This window comes from Oryza brachyantha, chromosome 6 (genome assembly GCF_000231095.2).
Source record: "Oryza brachyantha chromosome 6, ObraRS2, whole genome shotgun sequence".
NCBI classification, from domain to species: domain Eukaryota; kingdom Viridiplantae; phylum Streptophyta; class Magnoliopsida; order Poales; family Poaceae; genus Oryza; species Oryza brachyantha.
In genome coordinates, this window is record NC_023168.2 from 4,207,263 (window position 1) to 4,231,757 (window position 24,495).

Consider the following 24,495-nt stretch of genomic DNA (forward strand, 5'->3'; position numbering starts at 1 on the left):
TGGCTGATGGCTGACGGCGACGAGCGGGCGACGAGCTGACCGATGGCGACGAGCTAACCGGTGACGACGAGCGCGGCGACGAGCTGGCCACCGCCGACGAAGGCGACGATGAGCATGGCCACGAGCTGGTCGGCGCCGCCGACGACGGCAACGAGCGCACCAGCGACGACGAGCGCGCGGTAGCCAGGGGAGGCGGCGACGAAGACGAGCGCGCAAGCGGCCGTGGGGAGGAGGCGACGGCGGTGGCCGAGGGAGGAGGCGCGACGCGGCGGCCGGCGGGAGGAGGCAACGGCCGGGGGGAGGAGGCGGCGGCGGCGGCCCAGCGCCCAGATCCAGCCATTTTTTTCCTTTTTTTTCTTATTTCTTCTTTTTTTTTCTTTTTTCTATGTATATTTATAATGGAGAAAGTGAATTGTTGGAAATTTTATGTTTTGTATTGTGTATTAATTTGATGGGAGTTATACTCACCTACAAATTCATCGTACTCTCTCTAACCAAATAAAAGACTGGATCACCAAATACATCTTCATTCCTACAACCAAACAAAAGACTGGATCGTCATATTCGCTCAACCAAACAAAAAATTGGATCGCCATATCCCATCCAGTCTTCCATGAACCAAACGCACCCTAAGGGTGGGTGCCAGTGGTCTCATGTATTGATCCTGATGCCATTGGTTAGGTCTATGATGTATCTAGGTTCTCTGGTTCGAAGCAAGTGCCGACAATGTTGACTTTTTTTTGCTTATGTTTAAACATTCATTTTATTCAAAAGAAATTTTCGTGATTATCATATATTTGTTGTGATTGAATTTATTACTAAACACATTTTAATTATAACTTAATTTTCGCATATTTGCACAATATTTTTAAATAGGACGGATAGTCAAATGTGTACTTAAAACATTAATAACGTCATCCATTAAAATGCGGATGGAATAATAGATAGTTCATCTTTTGATTCCAAATTGAGTTTTTGATAGTCAAAGATGAATCAGTGTTGAGTTCAAGGTGATTTTCTTTGATGTAAAAATTGAATCCACAAAAAATATTATAGCATATGGTGTCTTCTTGATAGTAGATGAGTTGTTTTTTCTTCTTGTTGTACTTAAATCCTAAAAAAAGTCCCATAAAATTTTATTCGAAATTCCATCATCCAAAGGAGGGTTTGAATATGTGGTGGTGCAAGGAGGAAGAAGATGACCATTGGATAAATCTAACAAATTCCATCATTGATAATGAAGTGTGGACGAGAGGCATGATCTTGTTCTCTTTTATTCGCTTCCGTTCTTTTTAAAGGTGCTTCCACCGAAATTCCTTTCTTGCAACCATAGAAGAGCTAGTGTGCAGTGGTACTTATAGTAGTGGAGCATATGTAGTGAAGCCCAAAGTGGGAGAGTGTATCCAACTTATCTGTTTATATATTAAAACTTAAATTTTGAGCTTATTATGAGGTCTTTTTATCATAGTTTATTTTTCAGCAATTGCTTTTAGATCATTAAGAACACGTAATATGATTATTAGATATATTATATTTGTACTAAGAAAAGAAATAGACACTCAAAGGGCCTGCAATATTATATTAGGAAATAGGTCTCTCTCCGGTATATTTTACTGGTAGTATTATACTATCAGTAGAACTAATCTCATCCGTTGATTTAAAAGGGTATTTTTATACTTTGTTAATTAATTGATTAGTAGTATTTTATAATTTTATTTTTTGATAATAAAAATCACAATAAAAAGGACTATATTACCCCTTCAAATTTCAGCTACACACAATATTGTTGGTAGTATAATTTAATCACATCCGTCCGATAAAAATATATCAATAGTGTGGATTAAGTTTTACTACAAGTAAAAGTCAGCCCCTTGGAAATTCCGGGTTCTAGTTTAGTTTCTCCTTCAGTCCAGTTACCAAACCTAATGACAACACTCAAGTTAGTTGATCAGGCAAGCTCATGCTATCCTTTCCATTTTTTCTAAAAAAAATGATAACGCATATTAAGTTAATGTTTTCGGATCATATTTTACTCCACTTTGCAGCAATGTTTGCTCATGATTAAGGAGTACAAAACATCGAAAGGGCCCTCAATCTAAAAAAAATGGAGGATGCAAGAAGAAAAAAAGGGTCTTTACTCGTGTTAATATCTTTGTTTGACACGAAGATTTCCAACCGATGGAATGAGAGCATATTGTTTCCTAGGGTACTTAAAAGATCCGATCCTTGATGATAGACAATTGACAAATCATTGGGCCCATGAAAAATATATTTGTCATGTACTCCTTAGGCATCTGGAGTTCTAAATTCTGCTAGTTTAGTGTTAATAGGACCATGTTAATTTAACCCATAGCCTCTGTTGTTGGGATGCATTTGTATTTTGGATCTTATAGGTCCTAGTCATTGTTAGTCGCTCGGGAGTTATACAACCAGGCATAAACATGTTCGTGTAGCGTCCAAATTAGTTGTATCTAGGCTGAACATTTTTACTATAAAAAAATATCTAGAAGTATTGTATTTTTCAGTGTAAAGTTTTAGTATCTTGAGGCATAATATATCTTCTTAAGATACTAAAAATTTCAGTACATCAAGATATAGTAAAAGAACTCATCAAGAAAACTATGGACTCTGCCGTATACAGCTTCAAATTTTGTTGACTTAAGCAGGAAAAATAAGCTCACGAGGCTAACCATGTTGTAGTTGGTGGTGTCTAAGTTACCCGACATTTTTCTAGTCGCCATCGGCACATAACAAATGAGTTTGGTTGTTTTCATCCGATTTAGACGTAGAGATCAAGTTCAGTCCATCCTTTAAGAAAAACATAACGAGTGAGTTGGTGGGATGCATAGGCCGATACATAAGCACAAGGTGCGTAAGGCCATTTTGGAACACGACAATTTTATTGGAAAACTGCATTGAAGAAATTTATATCATGAGAACTCTTAATGTTTGGAATGACATGCTTTCTGATAGAAAAAACAGTTTACAGGAGAAATGATAAAATTAAAAAAAATACTTCCCCATGTATTTTTTTATTGAACGCCATACTGAATACTTTTTAAGTATAACTTAAAATTTTATATATTTATATAATTTTTTAAATAAAACGAATGGTTAAATATAAATTTAACGCCCACTAAAAATAAAGATAGAGGATATAAATTTTAGGTCTGATCGAGTAGCATCATACGTGGTGCTGTGGGGCGGCTTCGAGCCTTCATCAACCGTTGCCTTGTCCCCTAGTCCCGTTTTATTATTCTTCTTTTTCTTAAACTAAAATTTGTTAATTGTTCATGTGAGGCCCAAGCCGGGAGTGAGCAGCGGTAGACTAGTAGCTGTTCAAAGCCGTCCCGACCGCCGCACGCTTAGTTTGACCGGAGCCGTCCACCCATATCCATCCGGTGCCCACTTTACCGGTCAAAGACGACGTGACATCCCCCGTAAATCACACACGATCCACGGGAGAAAATGCTCCACCCAACACCCTGAAAAATCCTTCCAGAATAAACACGCAGCTGACGTACGTTCATCCGAACGTGCGAAGCATCTTCTCAAACTAAAACATGTCCTGAATAGCATCCGTACGAATTCATTTTTCTATGAAACCACTTCAAATAAAATTTTTATTAGATAAAGTAACGTGTCTGTATTTTTTATGATGCAGTACTCCCTCCGCTTAAAAATATTTATAGTTAGAAACATGATTTGTTTAAACTTCTAAAATTCTGACTATTAATAATTTCTTAAATAATTAGTTTAAATGTAAAACTAATGATATACTCAGATTATTTTTAAAAAGTACTATCATGATATCATAAAATTATTAGATTCTATAAATTTGTTATAACATAAAATTATTTATTGAAATTTTATAGGTTTGATTAATCTTATCCTAAATAACAATTATTTTTAATCGGAGGGAGTAATAAATTAATTAAGAGAAAGATAAAATATATTTCATCCTGATGAAACCATCATCATAAACATTACCATGTAATCTGTCTCTCATATTTGTTTTCTACGAACAACAAAATAAAACTAATACCATGTATAAGCTATCTTTATTATCAACTTAAATGTATTGTTGTTTATCAGACGCTCTTTTAAACATAAAAACCGAAGCATTATAAATGGCCTAAGTAACATCAGGATTTTTACGGAAGCTGAACCGTTTAAACTAATCCTAGTCGTGATCGCGATCCTAATCCTAGCACGAAAAAAAAACGACAATGTCTCGATGTCTAGGACCGTGAGTTGTGTGACGCTGACAAGCTTGGGCTTTGGCTGGCTAGGGGTGTGAGTGTGACACCATTAACAGCGCTGTAGCAGCTCACATGGGCAGGCACGACCGATCGCCGCTGTTCAACGGCGGGGACCCCTCGTTCAACTGCTTCTGCATCGCCGACGAAGCGGGTGATAACGTCGTGTGCTGGACTTGTGGACGGGAGGCGCACGTTTCAGGTTTGGATGCTTCGTTCCGGTCAGTGTTAGCTGATGGCAACTCTGCTCCAGAATTATCAGCAGTAATTGCTGGCAGGTGACGGCCTTGCTGCAAGTTGTAGCACATAATAAAGCAGTAATCATTGCTCAAATACCTGAGGTAATTGCTGTTCGGGATCATCTTAATTACTGGTGATTAGAGCTTTCGAGGCTTCAGTAATAAGATTAATAGGAGACATGGTACAGTTTATCACTAGGACTTCATTTCTGAGCATACTACACAGCATATCCGTTGGGAGAAAGAGCAAAAGAAATGCTAATGAATGTAGTACTTTACATGTTTTACAGGTAAGGGGATTGGCCCAATTCAGGGAATTGCCGGCACCAGAGGTGTTGTACATAATACACTACAGGCAGGCTTCCCAGATGCGAAAGACGTTCTTAACCCAACGCTAATAATCTCGCAATTCTTTCACAGAACAATCCATCCATTAGCATTTCTACTAACAGGGGAGGCCCCTACGGCAAGCATATCAGTATGGGGAACATTGGTACCTTAGTACGATCTGTATAATCCCATCAGAGGCTTCTCCCTGTCCTCCATTCTTTTTCTCGCTGCTTCACGCGCTTTAATGGCTGCTTCCTCCTCCTTTGAGATCACTTTGGGCTTGCCGTCCTCTCGTTTTCTCTTGTTAACAGCAATAGCAGATGGGGCACCCTTTACAGTTCTCATCGGGTTTAGTTGTTTCTTAACGACCAAACCTGGAGCCTGCCCCCCTTTAATTGTGGGGGCAGTCGTAACTGCAGCAGGTGGTTTTGCTTGTGAACTTGAGGATTGCCCAGCGTTAGCTTGCGAAGTTTTTGTCCATTCGTATGCCTCTTCCTGAGCCACCCATTTACCTGCTCAATAAGAAAGCATAGATATTAGTGAAAAATAGCAGCCCCCTCAAAGGTATGACAGAGCCACTTAAAAATCTAGATACACATGTTGGCTTAAGAGAGTTACCTAAACCATCAGAATAGTAGAAACCAGAATTTGAATCATAGTAGAGCCCAGTAGATTTGTCATAATAGTATCCTGAAGTAGAGTCGAATTCCCATCCTGCACAAACAAGATGTTATCTAGTGCTGGTGGACAGTAGTCAGTATACAGAGTATACTAGCTAGAACAGTTCAGAAAGCCTTTGGTTTAGTAGTTTCCTAGCAGAATCAGAACTCATGTTAACATCTTTTGCTTAATATTTATGCTGTTGTAGCATACTTTATTGTCCAATAACATTTTTTGGTCTAGTATAAGAACATGATGTCATTTTATTACCCGTAAGGACATTGAGCTTGAAGAAGGAACACAAAGTAGCAGATCAAGGATACACTTCGGAGACAGGAGAAAGATATGTTTGAATGGCTGATTTAAGATCAAACAATTGGGTTTTGAATACCAACAATAGTTAAACATTGCTGCTACTTGGTTCATCAACTAGTCTCATCAGAATGCAAGTTTATACAACTAGAATCAGCAGGAGAAAATTATGACGATAAGACTAATACACCAAGTTAATGAAAGCTTAAATTAGGTGAAGAAGGGAAATATCATCATTTTTAGAGGCCAAATTTTTTATGCAAAGCAAATATGACTATTGAGTATTGACATGGCAGAAAATAGGCTATCTGCAGTCATTAGGTATTAAAGAAAAACATTGATATATAAAAATGGTAAGACGTAAACAACCATCTCCAGGTGCCTCAGAAGTGTCACCATCCACGTTTCTTTGACTGTTCTCTAAATCTTTTTGGTAGCTCTTTTTAGCTTTCTGTAGTGAGAAAAAAAAGAACAAATAATCAGCCATGCTTCCTCAACCAATTGCAATAAAGGAAAGGGTAAATTAAAAAAAAATCCTACTAAGCTCTGTAGTTTGTGCGACAGAACAAACATATACAGGATATCCAGTGTTATGGAGTATGCACTTACAGCTTCTATCTGCTGGAGGGCACGAGCTGCTTGCTGCTGCTCCTTTTCCTTGGCAGCACCCTCCTTTTGCATGGTTGCCAATCTTTTAGTTACATTGTCCTTGTGGCGCTTACCGATTTCATGTGTTCTGATGCTTAGTGGGTTATTAGCTATGTAAATCTTACAGAAGTCACACCATTTGTTTCCTTGGCTCACCCAGTACTGAAACAAAAGAAAGGAAAAAGTTATTAATACCAAAAATAAAACTTGCAAAGTTGGATGTTTGTGATGATAGAGTGTGAGAACTTAATAGTCAGGTGATGATTGCAAATAACTTTCAAAGGACTAACAAGGACCCCATATATCTACCAGAAGGAAACTACAGTGGCTTCTTGTGCCGTTACTTTCCTAGGTAGGGACTAAATAATGTTTCAACAACAGCAAACAATATTAATGCCAAAAAGTCAATTAGCAGGATTGGATGCTTGCAATAGCAGAGTTCAACAGCATAATATACAGAAGATGATTGGACACAACATTTTCAAATGGAAAAAAGAACTACAATATTTCTCTCAAACAAAAACAGTAGGTGTTTGTAACCTCATTTATTCAGAAAGAGAGTAGTTTATTGGAACTTTCAGCCTCTAATCGCCACTTAGTCATTAAAATTCAATTACGGTTTAATATAAACAAGTAGAAAATAAGTATTAACCAAAAGAATCAAACCCTAATTGGTTAATTATGTCTCAACTCTCAACCTACAAATGTAATATGACTAGAGCACTCAGATGAAGATGGATTCACTTCAGGGGCATAATCTTCCTCACGGCAGCTTCACCAAGCCTCATATTCTACTCTTCTATAGCACCCGGAACATAAAGAACATACACAAGCAAACGAAGCCAACCCTAATTCATCGAAACCCACGAGAGCAAAAGCTAGACCGCGCAAAACTCGTAATCGTCACCCACGAGAGCACAAACTTGCATGCTGATGATGGAGGCCATCGCCCAGACCCTCCCCCAGAAGGAGGAAAGCACCGCGGTTTCGCCCAGATCGGTGCGCGAACACCCCACAGCCGCCGCCCGCGGGAGGTGCCACGCGCTCTCGTGTTACGCAGAAGAGAGAGGGGGGGAGGGGGGCGAAGAGCGTACCTCCGTCATGGCGAGCAGGAAGGCCTAGCCCTGCCTCCGCAGGCGAGGGTTCGCCGGAGAGCAGATGAGACGAGTCCGTCGGGGGGAGACGGGAGAGGTGACGCCGGCGTTGGTGGGGGAGGAGGGAAGGGGATCCTCTGACGTTGAAATCTGGGGATCTCAATGTCTGACATGTGGGCCCACTGCCGGCGGGGCCCACATGTCATCCACCCATTTCCCTCTGACTTAGGAATTGCGTCCGGGGAGGAGGAGATTTCTGCTTGCGTGGGCCGTAGCCTGTAGGCGAATAAAATTGATCAGCCGTCAGGCCCCCTAAAGCTCAAAGAATCATACTAGCTCAGAATTCAAATTCAATGCTGCATTTGAACACAGGATATTTGTAAGATTTCAGTCCACATGCTATATCCTGATATATCCAGGTATTCCGTCCTGATGTTTGAAAACAATGGGTTGATATGATTAGTCTCTTTTTCGTATTATAATTTACTTGAATTTATCATAAGTTAAACATGTTCAAATTTAACACATGATAATTGAATTTACCTAACTATTCTCCTCCGGATTACATGTCTTTGGGAGGACGAAGTCACAATTATATAGCGTTGGATCACCTCTCTTGAACACACTGTAAGACGGCTCCAGGAATCTAGAACGAGGTTCAAAGTGGTCGTTTTTTGTCTAGATATATTAGACTGTTCCCCGGTTTAGGGCTTATTCGGTTTGGAGGAATTTTAATTAAAAAAATAGAAAAAGTAAAGAAATAGAAATACATGGTAACACTAATCCAATAAAAAAAATTTTAAGAGGTTTGAGTGAATAAAATTTTCCTATGTTTTTTCTCTATATCTCATAAGAAGGAAAAAATTCCTTTAATCTTCCTATGATTCATTCCTACGAACCAAATGGTTTTCAAAAAAATTCAATCCTTAGGAATTGGATCTTATCATCTAGCTGGGCGAGTTGCAGGTGTATGTAATGTCTGTTTACCCTTTTTCTTGTGTATTATCTGAACCGGTTTCTATACTCCAAGGGATGACTAATTAATGGGGTTAAGTATATACTTGGTTAAGAGACTAAGTACACTTTTCTATATGAATTACATTTCGAAGAAATTTACAAGAGTTGAACTTAATTAGAAAATGTCCTGTATTCCAAACAAGTCCTCAACTCCGTCCCAGGCTATTTATTTTCTTTGAAAGAGGCCGTCCCAGATATAGTGAACTGGTTACAACTTACGGCCAATGAAAAGACATCCTGCATATCCGAGCGAAGCTCTACAGTTCATGAATTCATTGCAAGTGATCGACCATACCCAAACGAGTATTGATTTAAAGTTTACTCAAGGGGCTCGAGTACATGGACAAAACGTTGAACCAGAAGCCCATCTAGCATAAGTTTATGTTCCATGAAATGTATGTAAGCTGCCGCTATCTTCAAGCTATCAATCAAAGTTTTCGATCTTGATTGGAGTTATATCATCTGCCACCTTAAAATTCCCGACTAATCGAGCGAAGAACACCATCTGTTGCTCCAAAGTGAACTTGATGTTCTCAGCCTGTTCAAATGAAAGAACATAACCCATCACAAGTTCACAATCTTATTGCAGGGTTTAGGGTGTAAAAAGAGGATAGACAAGTGTGACAGTTTGAGACCTTGCGAAAGCCATGCTGTTCTCCTTCGTATTCGACCAAGGCAACAGGCAAACCCTTCTCTTTTAAGGCCTTGTATATTTTGCGTGCCTGATCTGGCGGGACTACCTGGAATGAATTGAAGCTGATGATTTTTTTTTGCATATTACATTTGCAGTTATGCATCAGTAATTCCTCAGTAACCATTATTATGTGTGAGACCAACAAGGAACTTCTGGCTTATGAGCTCACAAGAAATGTTTCACAGGGAAATATTGGGGATGATGATAAAAGATCTCAAATACACCCTCATTTTTTTTATTTGCCGCTGTTGATTTTTCGATCTATGTTTGACCATTCATCTTATTCAATTTTTTTTTGTAAGAATATGAAAATTACAAATCATGCTAAAGTATCGTCAATAATGAAACAAATAAGAACAAAATAATCAATACTTAGGTAAATGTTTTGAATAAGATAATGATCAAATGTAGATCCAAAAGTCAAAGGTGTCAAATAATCAGAGGTAGTACACAATATAGAAATATTTCTTTAAAGAAAAATCTTTAACTCTTAAGAGATGCTAAGTACATAGAAAATGAGCCTTTCTTCTTCAGGTGAGTTATGAAACTTAATAATTTTTTAACATGAGATTTATTACTTGTCTTAGATGCTAATGTAATAAAACTATAAGAAGTAATGAGTACTTCAGGATGGCTTAGGAAGAGCCATTAGTTAAATGGGACTATAGGAGGAACTAAAATATAATGAATTGATGGTCTGACAAAAGTTTCTAATCTAACAAATAGAAAATACAAGCTAAGTCAAGAGTCCCACATTAGCTTGTCTGCTGTTCTGCTAGATATTGATCTATATCCAAGGGTGGAAGTGCAACAGTGTCGCATACCACTGTGACATATACAAGTATACACTGACAAACATGACTTGTCTAAAATAGTTGATACTCAGCAATCATCACATACCTTATCATCCAAGCCTTGAAACAAAATCACAGGGCATGTAAATTTGTCAACAAAATTGATTGGTGATCTCTCATAGTAAGCCCTTTCATCTCCTGAAGAGCAACGTAGAAAAGGGTGACTATTAGATTGGACATAAGGGTTGGATAAAATATTTTTACCAAAAATAAATAATGAGACTCTTGCCTACAAGGTTGTCCATATAATGAGACTCAAATTTGTGTGTCTCTGCTCTCAACAAAGATAAGTCACCAATCTGCTCATTAATACGGTAACAAAAATGACAAATCAGCAATCAGCTAGTTAGTTCTTATGTAATAAGGGTGGACCACTCTATAAACTTTAATCTTTTATCAGTTTACCCATCATACAAATGAATCATTGATTTAGAAGCTTCATTTCAGGTTATAAATCAAGCTATATCTGTGAAAAAACAGATCCTACAACGTTACATTTGTGCACTGGGCTGAAATCTTGAGGCAAGTGCAGAATTCAGCCAATAAGGCAACTGATACTTGGATATGGACTAAGGACGCGTTTGCCGCCCCCCATTAGTTAACTTATTCCCTCTCATTTCCCGCGCACACGCTTCCCGAACAACTAAATGGTGTATTTTTTGCAAAAATTTTCTATAGGAAAGTTGTTTTAAAAAATCATATTAATCTATTTTATATTTTTTTAATATTTAATAATTAATTAATCATGTACTAATCTATTACTATATTTTCCGTGTGCCAGGCCATAAGTTAACTAACGGGCACCGGCCGAACGTGGCCTAAGACAAGGATCAAATCATCAATTATTATTTCTAAAAAAATGAAATACAATGCAACTGATGTGTAAAAAGTGACTAACATTTAAAAGCAATCACAAGAAATCTAAAACATGCAAGGGCTATTGTGCTTTGTTATGTCATTTATAGGAAACCCCCAAAAGAAGAATCCTAGAAAGATATAACTTACACCATACAAAGAAGCTCCAGCCTTGAATGTGTCCCTGAATGCGAGCGAAGCTAACGTAGTGTATCCACCTGCTGATCTCCCAGTAATACAAAGGCGTTGCTCATCTACTTGCCCACTCTCCACCTAAAAATACATTAAGGTGTTTTATTATCATTACTACGATGAAATGCTATATAGCATTACAACCATTACTGATAGGATGTACCAGGAATCTTGCACAGCTGCAACAATCATCAACATCGACGATACCCCATTTGCCAAGTAGCCTCTCCCGATACTCCCTCCCAAAACCTTCATTTTATTTTAATACAGTTACATTTAGTGATAAAAATTTAAATGTTTAAATAAACTAGAGCATTCATTAAATCAACTATGACATGAAATTAGCAGAGACAAATAAGTTCCCAATATTGTCCATAAAGGGTGCAACCTAAACAGTGGAAGCTAAAAGAACAAACCAGTGCTTCCTCCATAGTTAACATCAAGATATGCCCATCCTCGACTTGTCCAATACTGAACACTCAGGTCCAGAATTCCACGTGTTTCTGCTGTTGGTCCTCCTGAAAAATGTAGGGGAGTATCAATATCCCATGATTGACCATGGAAAAGAAAGGATCTGATAACCTAACAAACCAAATTAAACATACATAGAAACCAGATCGTGAAAATTGTAAATACAAAACAGTTAGGGCTACATAGTTGATAGTTGTTTTTGGGGCAGACTACAAAGTCATCCTGAGGCATCACAAGGCTTCCATAATTTACTTACCATGTGTTTTGACAAGCAGTGGAGGTTTTTCATCTGGCAGACCTTGAAAATTTGGGTTTGAAGGTGGATAAAAATATGCATAAGCTTTCTGGCCAGTGCTGGATGCTGGAAACTCAACAAACTCTGGTGTGCTGAAGAAAGAACTATACTGTACAACATCTGGTGAGGATGACCAAATTATTGAGAAACTAGTTACTTTTGTTCTGTCCTCATTTAAAGCTACCTGAAAGAAACAGAACATGATGTGTCATAGTTGATAGACAAATATGCTCTAAAATGAAAAAAGGGCACCAACACATCATCAACAAAGCAGAAATGTGAATGTGAAATCCTAGAAACCTTTGCAATTGACATTGGAACAGTAGCAGATGCACCTTCGATATAGAAGTAATCATTTCCAGCAACCTGGCACACCACACGATGTAAGTTATCATAACCATTCCAGAATGGAATTAAACAAGCTAGAACATAAACATGAGAAAAATGGATAATAGAATTTTTCAAATAAAAGCGATGCAGATTCCCTATGCTTACCACATTGGATAAATCAGTGAAGGGGATGTCAAGCAATGAAACAGAACCTATATCAGAATCCAGAACACCAACAAATGACCTTCCATGCTGCCTGTGTGACATATAGGTATTGTGATGGAATATTTATATATTTTCATCAATAGAAGTGTATCGGTACACTATAAAAACCTGTAGCTGAAAACGATGTGATTGCTTTCCCCAAGAAAATCATAAGAGCTGATACCAAAAACCCACAATGGCCTTGTGAACTCAGCATCTAGTCTGTACACCGAAATAACCTCGTTGGTGTGCTCAACCTGTGAGAAACAAGTGTATTGGCCATGTATATCAAATAAAATTCAGATAATCACTAGGAACACTATGTTTGATCATCACATGAGCAATGAACATTGAAATCATTATTTACAGGTTACAACAACCAAAAAATTGGAATGTTAAACAAAATCAGGACAAAAGATACTTGCAATCTTCAGTAAAAAGGTTCAAGGATTGAGATAAGCAAATTACCCATTTATAAATATTCCAAAATCCACTCCCTCTATCGGTTATGAAAAACAATTCGCCTGCAAGTTCATGTGAATTAGATGAATCTTTGGTAGCAGAGTTGCAAGCAGGATGATTCAATCATGATAATCAATAATCACATCACTGCCAAGCAAATACATTACTATTGCTAAAGTTGCAAAGGGGTTAATGGATTATGGAGCCAACGAATTTAATCACTGTGAAGTGTGAAGAAAAGGCTCAGCAAATAACATTAAATACAAGTAGCTGGTTAAGAAAACCTTCATTCCATACCAAAGATAGTTTTTGCTTAAATAAGACAATTGTATATCATAGATATGAACTAAGCTAGACAAATTTAGTTGGAAACACTCAAGGAAATAATGCACACAGAAAAAATATAAGACAAACATTTTTTTTTGAGCAATACTGACAGAAACCATGATGTAGCATCTCAGTAGAACAGTGTTAGCTCCAACTTCTGGCTTCCAGTATTAGAGTCAATTAATGATGTGAATATGCACACCTCAAAAAAGACCAAGAGAAGGTAGGTACATCCTTCACAATGTTACATCTGTATAATATTCTCATGCAAATATGTTTGGATTCCTACAAGTGTATGAACCTCAAAAAATAAATAAAAGAACAAATGTATTGCACTAAACAAATAATGACTTTCTTATTCAAGTAACTAGGACTATATGAAAAATGTTTCAGATAGTCAACAAATTTAACAATCAATATGACACCTTTTGGAGACCATTTAGGCTCAGTTGGGGACTCCACTAGCAATGGATTGCCACCAGCAACACAGACCTGTTTAGTCAACTCTCTGCAAATAAAGAATACATGGATGCTAAATCAGAAAAAGTTAACAGTCGAAAAAAAATTGGTAACAGGTCAAAAATGGACTTGCATATGGTAAACAGACAGAAACACTAGAGACTGCAACAAAAGATAAATCCAAAAGATATTATTATTATGAGATATATTCCTCTGTACTCCCTGCATTTCATATTGTAAAACTTTCTAGTCTTGTGCAGATTCATCGATTGATCAATGCATATAGTTCTCATTAGCATCTATATGAATCTAGGGATTGCTAGAAAGTCTTAAATTGTGAAACAAAGAGAGTAGTCAACTATCTTTTATATATATATATATATATATTCTGTGCATTAGAGATGGGGTTCCTTAGAAATATTCAATGTTTATTAAGGAGTAACATCAAATGATCCCTATAAAAAGGATAGCATGTATTATGAACCAAGAAGGAAGAATGAAGTCGATCCACACTAAATTGCTCTCATCCCAGATGTAATGTTTGTTTTGCTTATATTACCTGATTGGAAGAAAAAGGCAACATGTTTTAATGTGCATTTCTAAAGATAATGCCGTTTACCCGCTTTCAGAGAAGTAGCCAACCCAAAGTTCTGATTTATCCCAGGGCATATTTGGATGACTCCACTCTATCCATGCCATCCGCTTCTTATTTTGGTCAATACGAGGAAAAGCATAGAAGTCGTTGCCACTGATCAGTACCTTTGGTTCTTCAATGCAGAAAAAAAAATGTAAGATTTCTTATGAAGAAAAATTAGATATGAGAAAATTACAAGCAACAAACACACACAGATTTAGTTTTGTGTAAGTTATAATATCTCATATAGTCTTACCCTGAACATCCCCGTCACTCAAGCTTATAGCTGCGATTGTTGTGGTGGGATTCAAGCTACTCTTTCGACGATCTATCCAATCAAGAAATTTGAGCATGTCAGAAGTTCATTATGTAACTATATACTGTGTAATAAAATCATATGCAAATTACCTTCTATCACGGTAACATAATGGCTGAAGTGAGGATCAAAGACTCCATCAGCATAACTGACATCAGGCCCACCATAATCGGGTGTAAGAGGCACAGGCATGCCAGCTGACAGGGGGAAATAATGATGTGAAAAATTAAGCAGAAAATATTGTTATTTAATATATTGATCATCAACCATCAGGTGGTTCTAAATATTCAACAGCTGATACGCATTAGTGTGATTATATTTCCTTTTTAGTCCTGCCAAACACAACCTACCATTTCCCTGGCTATCATTTTTCATTGTAAGGCCCCATTTGTTTCCTATGAAATATTTTGGATTTTCGCAAGCACGCTTCCCAAACTCTTGAACAGTACATTTCGTGCAAAATTTTCTATATAGATGTTCCTCATCTTATCTTCATAGAGCAAAATTTCAACTCTATGATAGTTAATTCAATCATTTATACCCTCAAATAGCTATGACAAAATCAGATAATACACTCAATCAGAAAATCTCATGAGAAAATAACTTTTCCCCTGATATGATCCACCAACGTTTACTTATTGAAATTGCATGCTATACACAATTTAAATAGCATTAGACAAAGTATTACTATAAATAGTGAAAGTAAAAGCATATCCTTCCAACTAAACCATATTTCTTTATTGTCATTCTGATTCACTTAGGTTCACCTAACTCCTTAGTCCTACAACCATAGAAAACAACTTACTTTCAGTAGTTTGCTTGTACAGACGTTGATCCTTGTAATTTGAGAACACAACAACATTATCTTTGACTGCAAATGCACCACCTCCATATTCTTGAGCTAGAGTACGTGCTGCAAATTCTTGAGGTATGATATCCATAGGCTTATCATCCTCCTTGACAATTACCATACGCCTGCATCCAATATGGTTGAAGACAATTAATTCTGAGTGACACAACATAGCATGGACCTATTAAAAGTACACTAATAATTGACATTAACAAACCTGCACAAACAGCAAATACAAATAAAATCCATTATGGGTTTCTCAAATAGTCAAATTGCATATTCAAGCAACTGTAATTATCAAAGACCATCATTCATGTGATCATGTATTCATATGGAACGCTGATATGAAAAAAAAAATCACATCAGTAATCTGCTGGTAGGAACTTGGGAGATTGAATGCCACAGCTCAGGTAGTGCCAGTTGGTTTCAACTAAATAGCCATATATCATTGTGATTCCGGAAAGTATCAGTACAAGGAAATCTGATGAGGTAGTTTTCCCTCTGCACAAATCTCATACTGTAATAATTCTATGCAAAGATTCTCTCTTTAACACCGATAACTAAAACTCCAATAATTCAATAAAATAAGAAATTGAAACAAATAACAGTATCCCTTCCAGTTTCTCTTACGTAATCTCCATGCAACTTTGTGCCAACATGCTAAACAAACAATTCCAGATACTTACACTTACTAAGAATACAAACATCACAAGTCATAACAGCTCGAGGCCACAAGATACATACGAGAGTCCGAGTCTCCCAGTGCCTTAACGAATAACAAATGCAACCATACAAACTCCCGTCAAAAAGGGTGTAGAAGCGGCTAACATAACCAAAAATTTGGAGGAAAAAACATTGTTTACAAGTGTTAAAAGCTCAGAAAAACGTCGGGGTAGTTACCCTTTCTCCTCGGGTCGCCCCTCGATCCAGAGGAGGCGCCCGTCACCGCCTAGCGCGATCCCTCCCAGGCGCTTGTCGGCGCCGGATACGACGTCGGCGGTGACGGGCGACCTCCAGGACCCGTACGGCGCCGCCACGGGCTTCTCGCCGCTCCCGCCATCGGCGGCGGCGGCGGGGGAAGGCGACGGGGAGGCCGCGGTGGAGGACGAGGACATGCGGGGCGCCGGCGCGAGCCCGCGGCGGAGGCGGAGGCGGGGGCGGGGCAGCGTGCGGAGGAGGAGGAGGCGGCCGGGGCCGGAGTTGGAGAGTCGTGCGGGTAGGAGGATGGAGGCGAGGAGTGCCGCCATTGGTGCGGACTGCTTTTTATATGAGGTTTTGTGGGGTTTATAGGCTGAATAGTGGATGATGATCCAATGATCAATTATTCAATTCTACCATTAATTGATATTTTTTCAATTATATTTTTTAACCTTTTTGTTTTTTTAATAGTAAATCTGACAATAAATTTTGTTGACTTTAGATTTAAAACTAAAAACAAAATAAAAGGACTTTAGGGATGGTTTAGAACGGAGGACTTTGGGACAAATTTCAAGGAAATTAATCTAATTGCCATGAAAATTCTGTAAAATTACAGTGTTCTGAAGAAGCCCTTGAAATCATTTTTCTTTCTTTGGAGGTGTTCGTTTTGAATGAATTTTAACAATTAGTCAAAAGATTGAGCCGCGAGCATTCTAGGGGTAGAAAAAAAGAGAGAGATTGAGCTGCCGTTTGTCAGTGACTCGTAATAGTTTCGTGCACAGATCTGCTCGATAGTTACTTTGTGAATACCCGAACACCAAGCAAATATTGAATTATTTTCCCGATTCCAGCTAGAATTAAATCAAGTTCCCATAAGAGTCATGCAAAAAGGCCTAATCATGTTCAGATGTTTAATAGTACTACAAATGTGCTGCAACGTGAAAATTTGGGAGAAATGCTAGCTAACCTAAGCATCTATTCCATTATTTTGATTCAGAGTACTATGCTAAGCTTTAGAGTTTATTTCAAAGTACAGCTAAGCCAACCTGCTCCAGAGTTCATCCAGTTCCAGAAGTTGAGCAGTTGACGAATAATTTGTTAACGCTTACAAGGAGTCATCAAAGTTGTCAATCTTTATTGGAGTGGTGTCGTCAGCCACCTTGAAGTGCCCAACTAATCTAGCAAAGAACACCATCTGCTGCTCCAAGGTGAACTTGATGTTCTCGGCCTGCTCCAAGAAATGCACGTCAGCTTATGTAATTTTACTTATTTACTGTTCTATAAGTTCTAGTCCCAAGTTCATATACAGAGTACAATTTAATAGTTCGCTTTCATAGTCTGCAAACAAAACAATTCAGTAAGAAATTATAATCAACCTGACACAGATAAGATAGATATATAAGTTTAGGTGTTGCAAGGACAAATTAAAGAGGGTACTCTTCAGACCTTGCGGAAACCATGTTGTTCGCCTTCATATTCAACCAAAGCAACAGGAAGGCCTTTGTCCTTTATGGCCTTGTATATTGTCGTTGCCTGATCTGGTGACACAACCTGAATATTAACAGGCGAAAGCTGGTAAGGACTAAGGAGAGCAGAATGTGGGAAAGCTATCCGCTGGCAAGTCACTCTTAGCCGATATTTGTTCCCTCTGTCTGGCTTAACAGATTATGTCTTATTCATCAATAGGTAACTCTTATCAGTAAGTGAACTTCCTAGCCATACATATTGATCATGCAATTATCAACACACGAGGACTAAAGTGCATCATTCAGTGATAATTAAATACCACTTCATTTTTGTTTATATGATGCTATTGCTTATTGTAACTTTGCACTAGTACAAATCAATTATATTATAACGATATGAAATGCTTTGAAAGACAAAACAGCCAATACGTTTCATATGGCACCGATAGTAAAAATTTAAAAGTTAAAAAGGCTCTTCAAATAATGACCCAAGGGAGCAGTTTAGATCTTATAGCTTTACCGTGTCTTCCAATCCTTGAAACAATATAATTGGACATGCAAATCTATCAACGAAGTTTATTGGTGATCTCTCATAGTAATCCTGTTTATTCCCTGCAATATTGAAGGTACAGTAATATTGTTAACCAAACCATGAACACATACACACGGTATATTTTCCAGCATAGATGAGTGCAGAAGTCCTTACCAACAAGGTTGTCGATGTAGTATGCCTCAAACTTGTGCATGCCTGCCCTCAGCGAAGCTAAGTCAGCAATCTGCTTTTAACCAAAGCATAACACTATATGCATTAAAATATCAGCAGATAGATAGTTGCAGCAAAAGAGATAAATTATGGATATTTGAGCCTTGCCCCATATAAAGAAGAACCAGCCTTGAATATCTGTCTAAAAGCAAGGCAAGCTAAAGTTGTGAATCCACCAGCAGATTCTCCTGTTACACAGAGCCGTTGCGCATCTACTCTTCCAGTTTCCACCTAATCAGATTGATATAAGCATACTTCATATTTTCTTATTATGCGCTGAAAATGATTACAATCTGTACATAAAAATATGAAAAAGATTTGTCTCATAAGATATACCAGAAATGTAGCACAGCTGCAGCAATCATTTACATCAACAACACCCCATTTCCCTAAAAGCCTCTCTCGATATTTTCTCCCATAGCCTTTAAGATAGCGAAGAAATATCAAGAAACTAGTCCGTATCACCATCAAAATGTGTTATGCTAAACAGATAGTATATAAGAGCATTGCAATTCATCAGAAAATTACTCATACATCAAATATCTAAGTAAAACAAATGCAAATTCTTTATCAGATATATTAGAGCCAAGAAAGAGCCAAAGACCTGTGCTTCCCCCATAGTTAACATCAACAAATGCCCATCCTCGGCTTGTCCAGTACTGCACACCAAGATCCAGAACTCCACGTGCTTCATCTGTAGGTCCACCTAAAGAATTGCAGTAATGTCAATAGAAGTTTCCATTTCCATTTCCTTACTTTCAAAAAAGTCCATCTCTCTATTGTAATGTTCTGCTTTCCCTAAACAATTCAAAAGGTTTGTTAATTCAGTCAGGACTTAGGACCAAGGAGTGCTCTATGATCTTTTATCATCATTAAAACATTCTTCAAACAAAAACAAGGTACTGCTCTATAATTAGTACTAACAAAAGTGAATGAGAAAAAAGCCATGTGTTTCCTGATAACTTCTGTTATAAATATGACCAATAAAGACAACAATTAAATAGGGTATATGAAGTCAATGAAACATCATAGAACTGATTACCATGTGTTCTGACCAATAATGGAGGCTTCTCATCTGATGAGCTATGGAAAATATGATTGTGCGGAGCATAGAAATAAGCATAAGCCTGCTGGCCAGGGACTAGAGTTGGAAACTCCATAAATTCAGGCAAACTAAAGTAGGACGCATATTGCATAACATCCTCTGAAGATGACCAGACTATAGAGAAATCAGTTGCTGTTTTTCCCTTTTCATTCAATGTCACCTGGTGCAAAAATAAAGGTCAAAGGATTGTGCCAGATTGTACACAAGGAATTCAGTTTGAATAGTTGGCATGGGACAATCAATAAATTAAGGTAGTCAAATGAACCTTAGCAATAGACACTGGAAGAGTAGCAGATGCACCCTCAACATAGAAGGACCCATCTCCACAAACCTAGAAAATCAGAAACATTTGACTAAAGCATCAGCATTTCAACAAATTTAAGGCCTAACGAGTGACACCCAAGTCTTACAATCAGCAAACCACAACAGTTCTGAAGGTAACACATTGGTTTTCATATACATACTATATTAGTCACAGAAGAGAAGGGAATGTCCAGTTCTGAAAAAGACCCTGAATCGTGGTCCAGCACTCCAGCACACGACCTTCCATTCTGCCTGGATAAGTTTGAAATTTCTGAATTACACACAATAAACAAACACTAAAAGAACGGGAAAACGTGAAAAACCTGTAACAGCAAATGATTTTGTGACATGCGTCATCTTTTCCAAGGAAACCATAGGAGCTGACACCAAAAATCCACATTGGCTTTGAGAATTCAGCATCGAGTGAATACAGTTGCACTACCATATTGCTCTGCTCATCCTGTTGTAAATTAACTAGCACATAAATGCCAAGTAACATGACAAATCGCAGTGGATAATTTTAAAAAACAGTACTTTTAATAACATGATTTTAGCCATCCTAATCAGAGAGAAGTTTCTCAAAGTGGACTCTTTTCTTTTTGTTTTTCATGATGATAAATGTTTTGGGTTTCCCTCGCTCTAAAAAGTTAGAAGTTAGTAGTAGGATATTAACACGAACGTTACTACTGCCCCATATAATGAAGATGCCAACATAATAACTAAGCAATAAAATGGTTTGTCACAAAGTCACAACTATTCCTACTGAAAGATGCATGTCAAATATAAACAGAGCATAACATTTTGTACGAGAAATTAGACTGGGAAGTAGACAGAAATAATAAATACAGAACATATTAGCAATGAGAGGAATGCAGGGAATATAAGGTCCCGGTACGCGCCACTTGATATTTCAATTAAGTAGTTTGCAAAATCAGATCAACAGGCAACTGAATAGAAATAATTAGTTCAGGGAAGATCATACCCATTTATAAATATTCCAAAACCCACTCTGTCGATCAGTTATGAAGAACAGCTCCCCTAAAGAAAATTGATTGAATTAAGTTATATTTCAAAAATATATTTGCTCCTTTCTTTTGGTGAAGCCAAAACCTAAAGAATAATTCTGACATGCTAAAAATTCATAATTCATGTACAGAGAAGTGCAGCAACCCACAAGGATGAAAAAGTATGTATTGAACACATAAATAAACTGAAACTAATATAAACTGGGTATGACAATGCTAGAACCTTTTGAAGACCACTTGGGTTCAGTAGGAGATTCCACTAACGTTGGGTCACCACCAGCGATGCAAATCTTGTTTCGTACCTCTCTGCACAATATGAATACTTAATATATATGTGGGCTTGGAAGATCATAGTTCCTTCAACATTCACAGGTCAATAAGCAACCCAAGCATAGCTTTTTTTGAAAAATGAAAAGGTTGCAAATAAAGAATATGTCCTATTGAATTGACTATCTGACCAAGTTATATTATGCATATACATCTACAGTCTCAATCAAACAGTTATTACCGTGAACTAGTGACTACAAGTAGAGTGATATAAAATATGGACTACAGGACTAGTTATGAAGATCAGTAATATGCACAACTCCATGCTCATTTGCATAAATACATTGACAAAGATCTATATCATCCAGTATTTTCGAAACACAAAAAATGTAACCCAGCAACTGCTTGAGTAGGACCTCTTTTTTTTTTCGTGAAAACAAGTTGAGAACAGAAGCATGCAAGTAAGAGATTACCCTTTCTCGGAGAAATATCCAACCCATAGTTGTGCTTTATCCCATGACATATTCGGGTTACTCCATTCAATCCATGCCATACGCTTTTCAATTGTATCAATGCGTGGAAAAGCATAAAAATCATTGCCACTGACCAGCACAGTTGGCTCTGAGGAAAAAAAAAAGTTGAAAAGTCTAAAGAAAAAAGGCAGTGCAACAAGTACAGCCCAAAAGAAGCTTACCATTAATATCTCCGTCACTTATTGTTACAGCAGCAATTGTTGTCATGGGATTTGAGCTATCCCTTCGGTGGTCTGTGTTTAAATTGGAAAGTTCCTTAAAAAAGTAAATGTGGAAAGCATAACTACTAGAATACTATATGTGAAATGAAATATTAATCACCTTCCATTATGGTTACAAAACGACAGAAGTGAGGATCAAAGACACCATCCACGTAACGTACTACTGATCCAGTATAATCAGGTGTTAGAGGTTGTGCCGAGGTATCTGAAAGATCAACAAGGAAAAGATATTGAAATATATCAGTTACCAGAAATGCTTTCAAGGAACCATTCATATGAAGCCCTTTTTAGCAATCATGAGTTCATGAGTAGCGATTGAAAGACTAAAAAGATACATCGAATCAACCTTTCGAAAATGAAAGCAGCATTACTATACAAAAAATAAAATCAAAGATAGGCTTCTTTCTAAACCATTTGCTCATGCATTTGATCATATGGATCTCAACTTCCATGGTGCATTGCAAATCAATAGCAGAAGAAAGCTTAACTTCACCTGGATCAAATTTATGTCTGCGCCTCACAAAATGGAAAGGTTAGAAGTATATTACTCAGTTTTTTCCACTAAATTATACCATTTCTGATCCATTTCCCTCAAAGCGACTACTATTATATCCTCTATAGGAAGGCAATGAAGCAATGTGCCTGGTGTGGCGGTGTGAACCCACAACTCAGAACCAGTGCAGTCAGCAGTCGCTGTGCAACATCAAAACAGCAACTGTGCCAGACCTGCACACCATAGTATGCTTTTCAGCTTATAAGAGACAACCAAACTTTGAATTTTAAACCTTAATTTTGGAATTTATTCATCGTATTTTATTTTTTATCGTTGGCTTTTATAAATCATTAGGCCCACGCATGACCCATATATATAAGTTTTACCAACGAATTATCTTTTTTGTCGTTGATAAACCATTACAGCTCAATCAGCTGGTCCGTTGACTTAGCATCGGAAGGCCCAAACACGGTGCTACAGTTAACCCAAATCAGCTACAATGCGAGATTGAGTCGTCGAGTCCAGCAGCTATTAGCCACAGTAATAAAGTACGGTACGCAGCAATGCGCAGCTTGTTCGCTGTACCTCCGATAGTCTGCTTGTAGAGGCGCTGGTCGCTGTAGTTGGAGAAGACGACCACATCGCCTTGCACAGCGAACGCCCCGCCGCCATACTCCTGCGCCAGGGACCTCACCGCGAACCCCTGCGGCGTCACATCCAGAGCATTGCCGCCCGGCTCCGCCGCTTCCTTCACTAGGACCGCTCGTCTGAAGGAAAAGGAGGGAGAGAGAGAGAGAGAGAGACAAAAATACAGCATCAGGAGGAGCACACTGACGAGACGACGAACGGCGCCGCGCGCGGGCGCGGTAGAAGGGGAAGGGGGGGAGAGGGGGTGGACTGCGTGCGTCGCGTACCCTCCTTCCTCGGGGCGCGTCTCGACCCAGAGGAGGCGGCCGTCGCCGGCGACGGCGAGCCCCTCGACGGTCTTCCCGGCGGCGGAGACGGCGGCGGCGCTGATCGGCGACTCCCATGACCCGTACGGCGCCGCCACCTTCTCGGGTCCGGACGCCTGCGAGTGCATCGTGACAGTGCGTGCGTGCGGCTGCGGCGCGGGGTGGAGGAGAGGCGAGGTGAGCGGCGGAGCAGTCAAAAGTCGCCGCCGTTCAGTCGTCACTGGTCAGTACTCAGCACTCACATGTCCAACTCGTGCACCGTTAAAAGGAGTATCTTCTCGAAAGGTAATAATTAACTTATTTTGTGATAAGAGATTTGTAACCGAACTCATATAATAAACACATAGCTTACGTGTTATAGATCATGAGTGACAAATTTATTAACATCTTAAAGAGCGACGAATAGTTAAATGCCCCTCTCAAAAATGAATGAGCGATCAAAGAATTTACCATCAAATTCACATGTCTTAATTTTTTTATCACCTAATCCGCATGTCCTATATAATGTACCATTATAACTTCCGATCAGTCCATTCATTTTATAGTGCACAAACTTATTTTATTAATTGAACAAATCTAGTGTCTCAAATCATCTTTATCAAATCCGACTATCCATATTCCACCTACCTTTCTTTTGTTTATCGGCTTCCCAAATCATACGCGTATTTCATCTATTATTCTCACATCAAATCTGACAGTTAAATATAGATTTAAAATTTAGCGGTGTCATAAAAAAGCTGAAAGAAGTATTACAAATACCACCACATAAAAAAAAGCCTCCGCTATTATATATTTATTATCTAAACGTGTGTATATATTATACAGGTATATATTTCATAATTTAATTTATACATGATCTATTTTTTATTTACCATCGTTGTTTTCATTCTATATTTGACCATTTGTGTTTAAATATATAAATATTTATTATTTCCACTGGGCTTTT

General features: G+C 38.2%; 3 protein-coding genes across 4 annotated transcripts; all 3 read right to left on the reverse strand.

Annotated features, from left to right (window-relative positions):
- Positions 1 to 4,589: 4,589 nt before the first annotated feature.
- Positions 4,590 to 7,671, reverse strand: LOC102716044 (zinc finger protein ZOP1). The gene is made up of 5 exons (XM_006655846.3): positions 7,543 to 7,671; positions 6,410 to 6,610; positions 6,170 to 6,251; positions 5,447 to 5,542; positions 4,590 to 5,340 (listed from the first exon to the last, which is right to left on the reverse strand). The coding sequence occupies exons 1-5, from the start codon at positions 7,549 to 7,551 to the stop codon at positions 4,997 to 4,999; spliced, it is 732 nt and encodes a 243-aa protein (XP_006655909.1). The 5' UTR covers positions 7,552 to 7,671; the 3' UTR covers positions 4,590 to 4,996.
- A 922-nt stretch (positions 7,672 to 8,593) lies between these two features.
- On the reverse strand, positions 8,594 to 16,768 carry LOC102718002. 2 transcript variants are annotated; one of them, XM_006656705.3, is made up of 18 exons: positions 16,403 to 16,768; positions 15,458 to 15,627; positions 14,745 to 14,849; positions 14,593 to 14,664; positions 14,322 to 14,469; positions 13,669 to 13,751; positions 12,923 to 12,978; positions 12,584 to 12,711; positions 12,416 to 12,506; positions 12,221 to 12,286; positions 11,882 to 12,104; positions 11,571 to 11,672; positions 11,318 to 11,403; positions 11,113 to 11,235; positions 10,337 to 10,406; positions 10,154 to 10,245; positions 9,195 to 9,299; positions 8,594 to 9,097 (listed from the first exon to the last, which is right to left on the reverse strand). In XM_006656705.3, the coding sequence occupies exons 1-18, from the start codon at positions 16,747 to 16,749 to the stop codon at positions 8,984 to 8,986; spliced, it is 2,181 nt and encodes a 726-aa protein (XP_006656768.3). In that variant the 5' UTR covers positions 16,750 to 16,768; the 3' UTR covers positions 8,594 to 8,983. The 2 variants fall into 2 exon arrangements, with proteins under 2 accessions (XP_006656768.3, XP_015694361.2); XM_015838875.2 differs by lacking the exons at positions 8,594 to 9,097; positions 10,337 to 10,406 and having other exon boundaries at positions 9,212 to 9,299.
- A 504-nt stretch (positions 16,769 to 17,272) lies between these two features.
- LOC102718283 lies at positions 17,273 to 23,789 on the reverse strand. Its single transcript, XM_040525421.1, has 18 exons — positions 23,511 to 23,789; positions 23,182 to 23,363; positions 22,204 to 22,308; positions 22,044 to 22,115; positions 21,823 to 21,970; positions 21,306 to 21,388; positions 21,040 to 21,095; positions 20,381 to 20,517; positions 20,219 to 20,309; positions 20,020 to 20,085; positions 19,692 to 19,914; positions 19,254 to 19,355; positions 18,986 to 19,071; positions 18,758 to 18,880; positions 18,593 to 18,662; positions 18,407 to 18,498; positions 17,867 to 17,971; positions 17,273 to 17,648 (listed from the first exon to the last, which is right to left on the reverse strand). The coding sequence occupies exons 1-18, from the start codon at positions 23,675 to 23,677 to the stop codon at positions 17,526 to 17,528; spliced, it is 2,031 nt and encodes a 676-aa protein (XP_040381355.1). The 5' UTR covers positions 23,678 to 23,789; the 3' UTR covers positions 17,273 to 17,525.
- Positions 23,790 to 24,495: the final 706 nt, after the last annotated feature.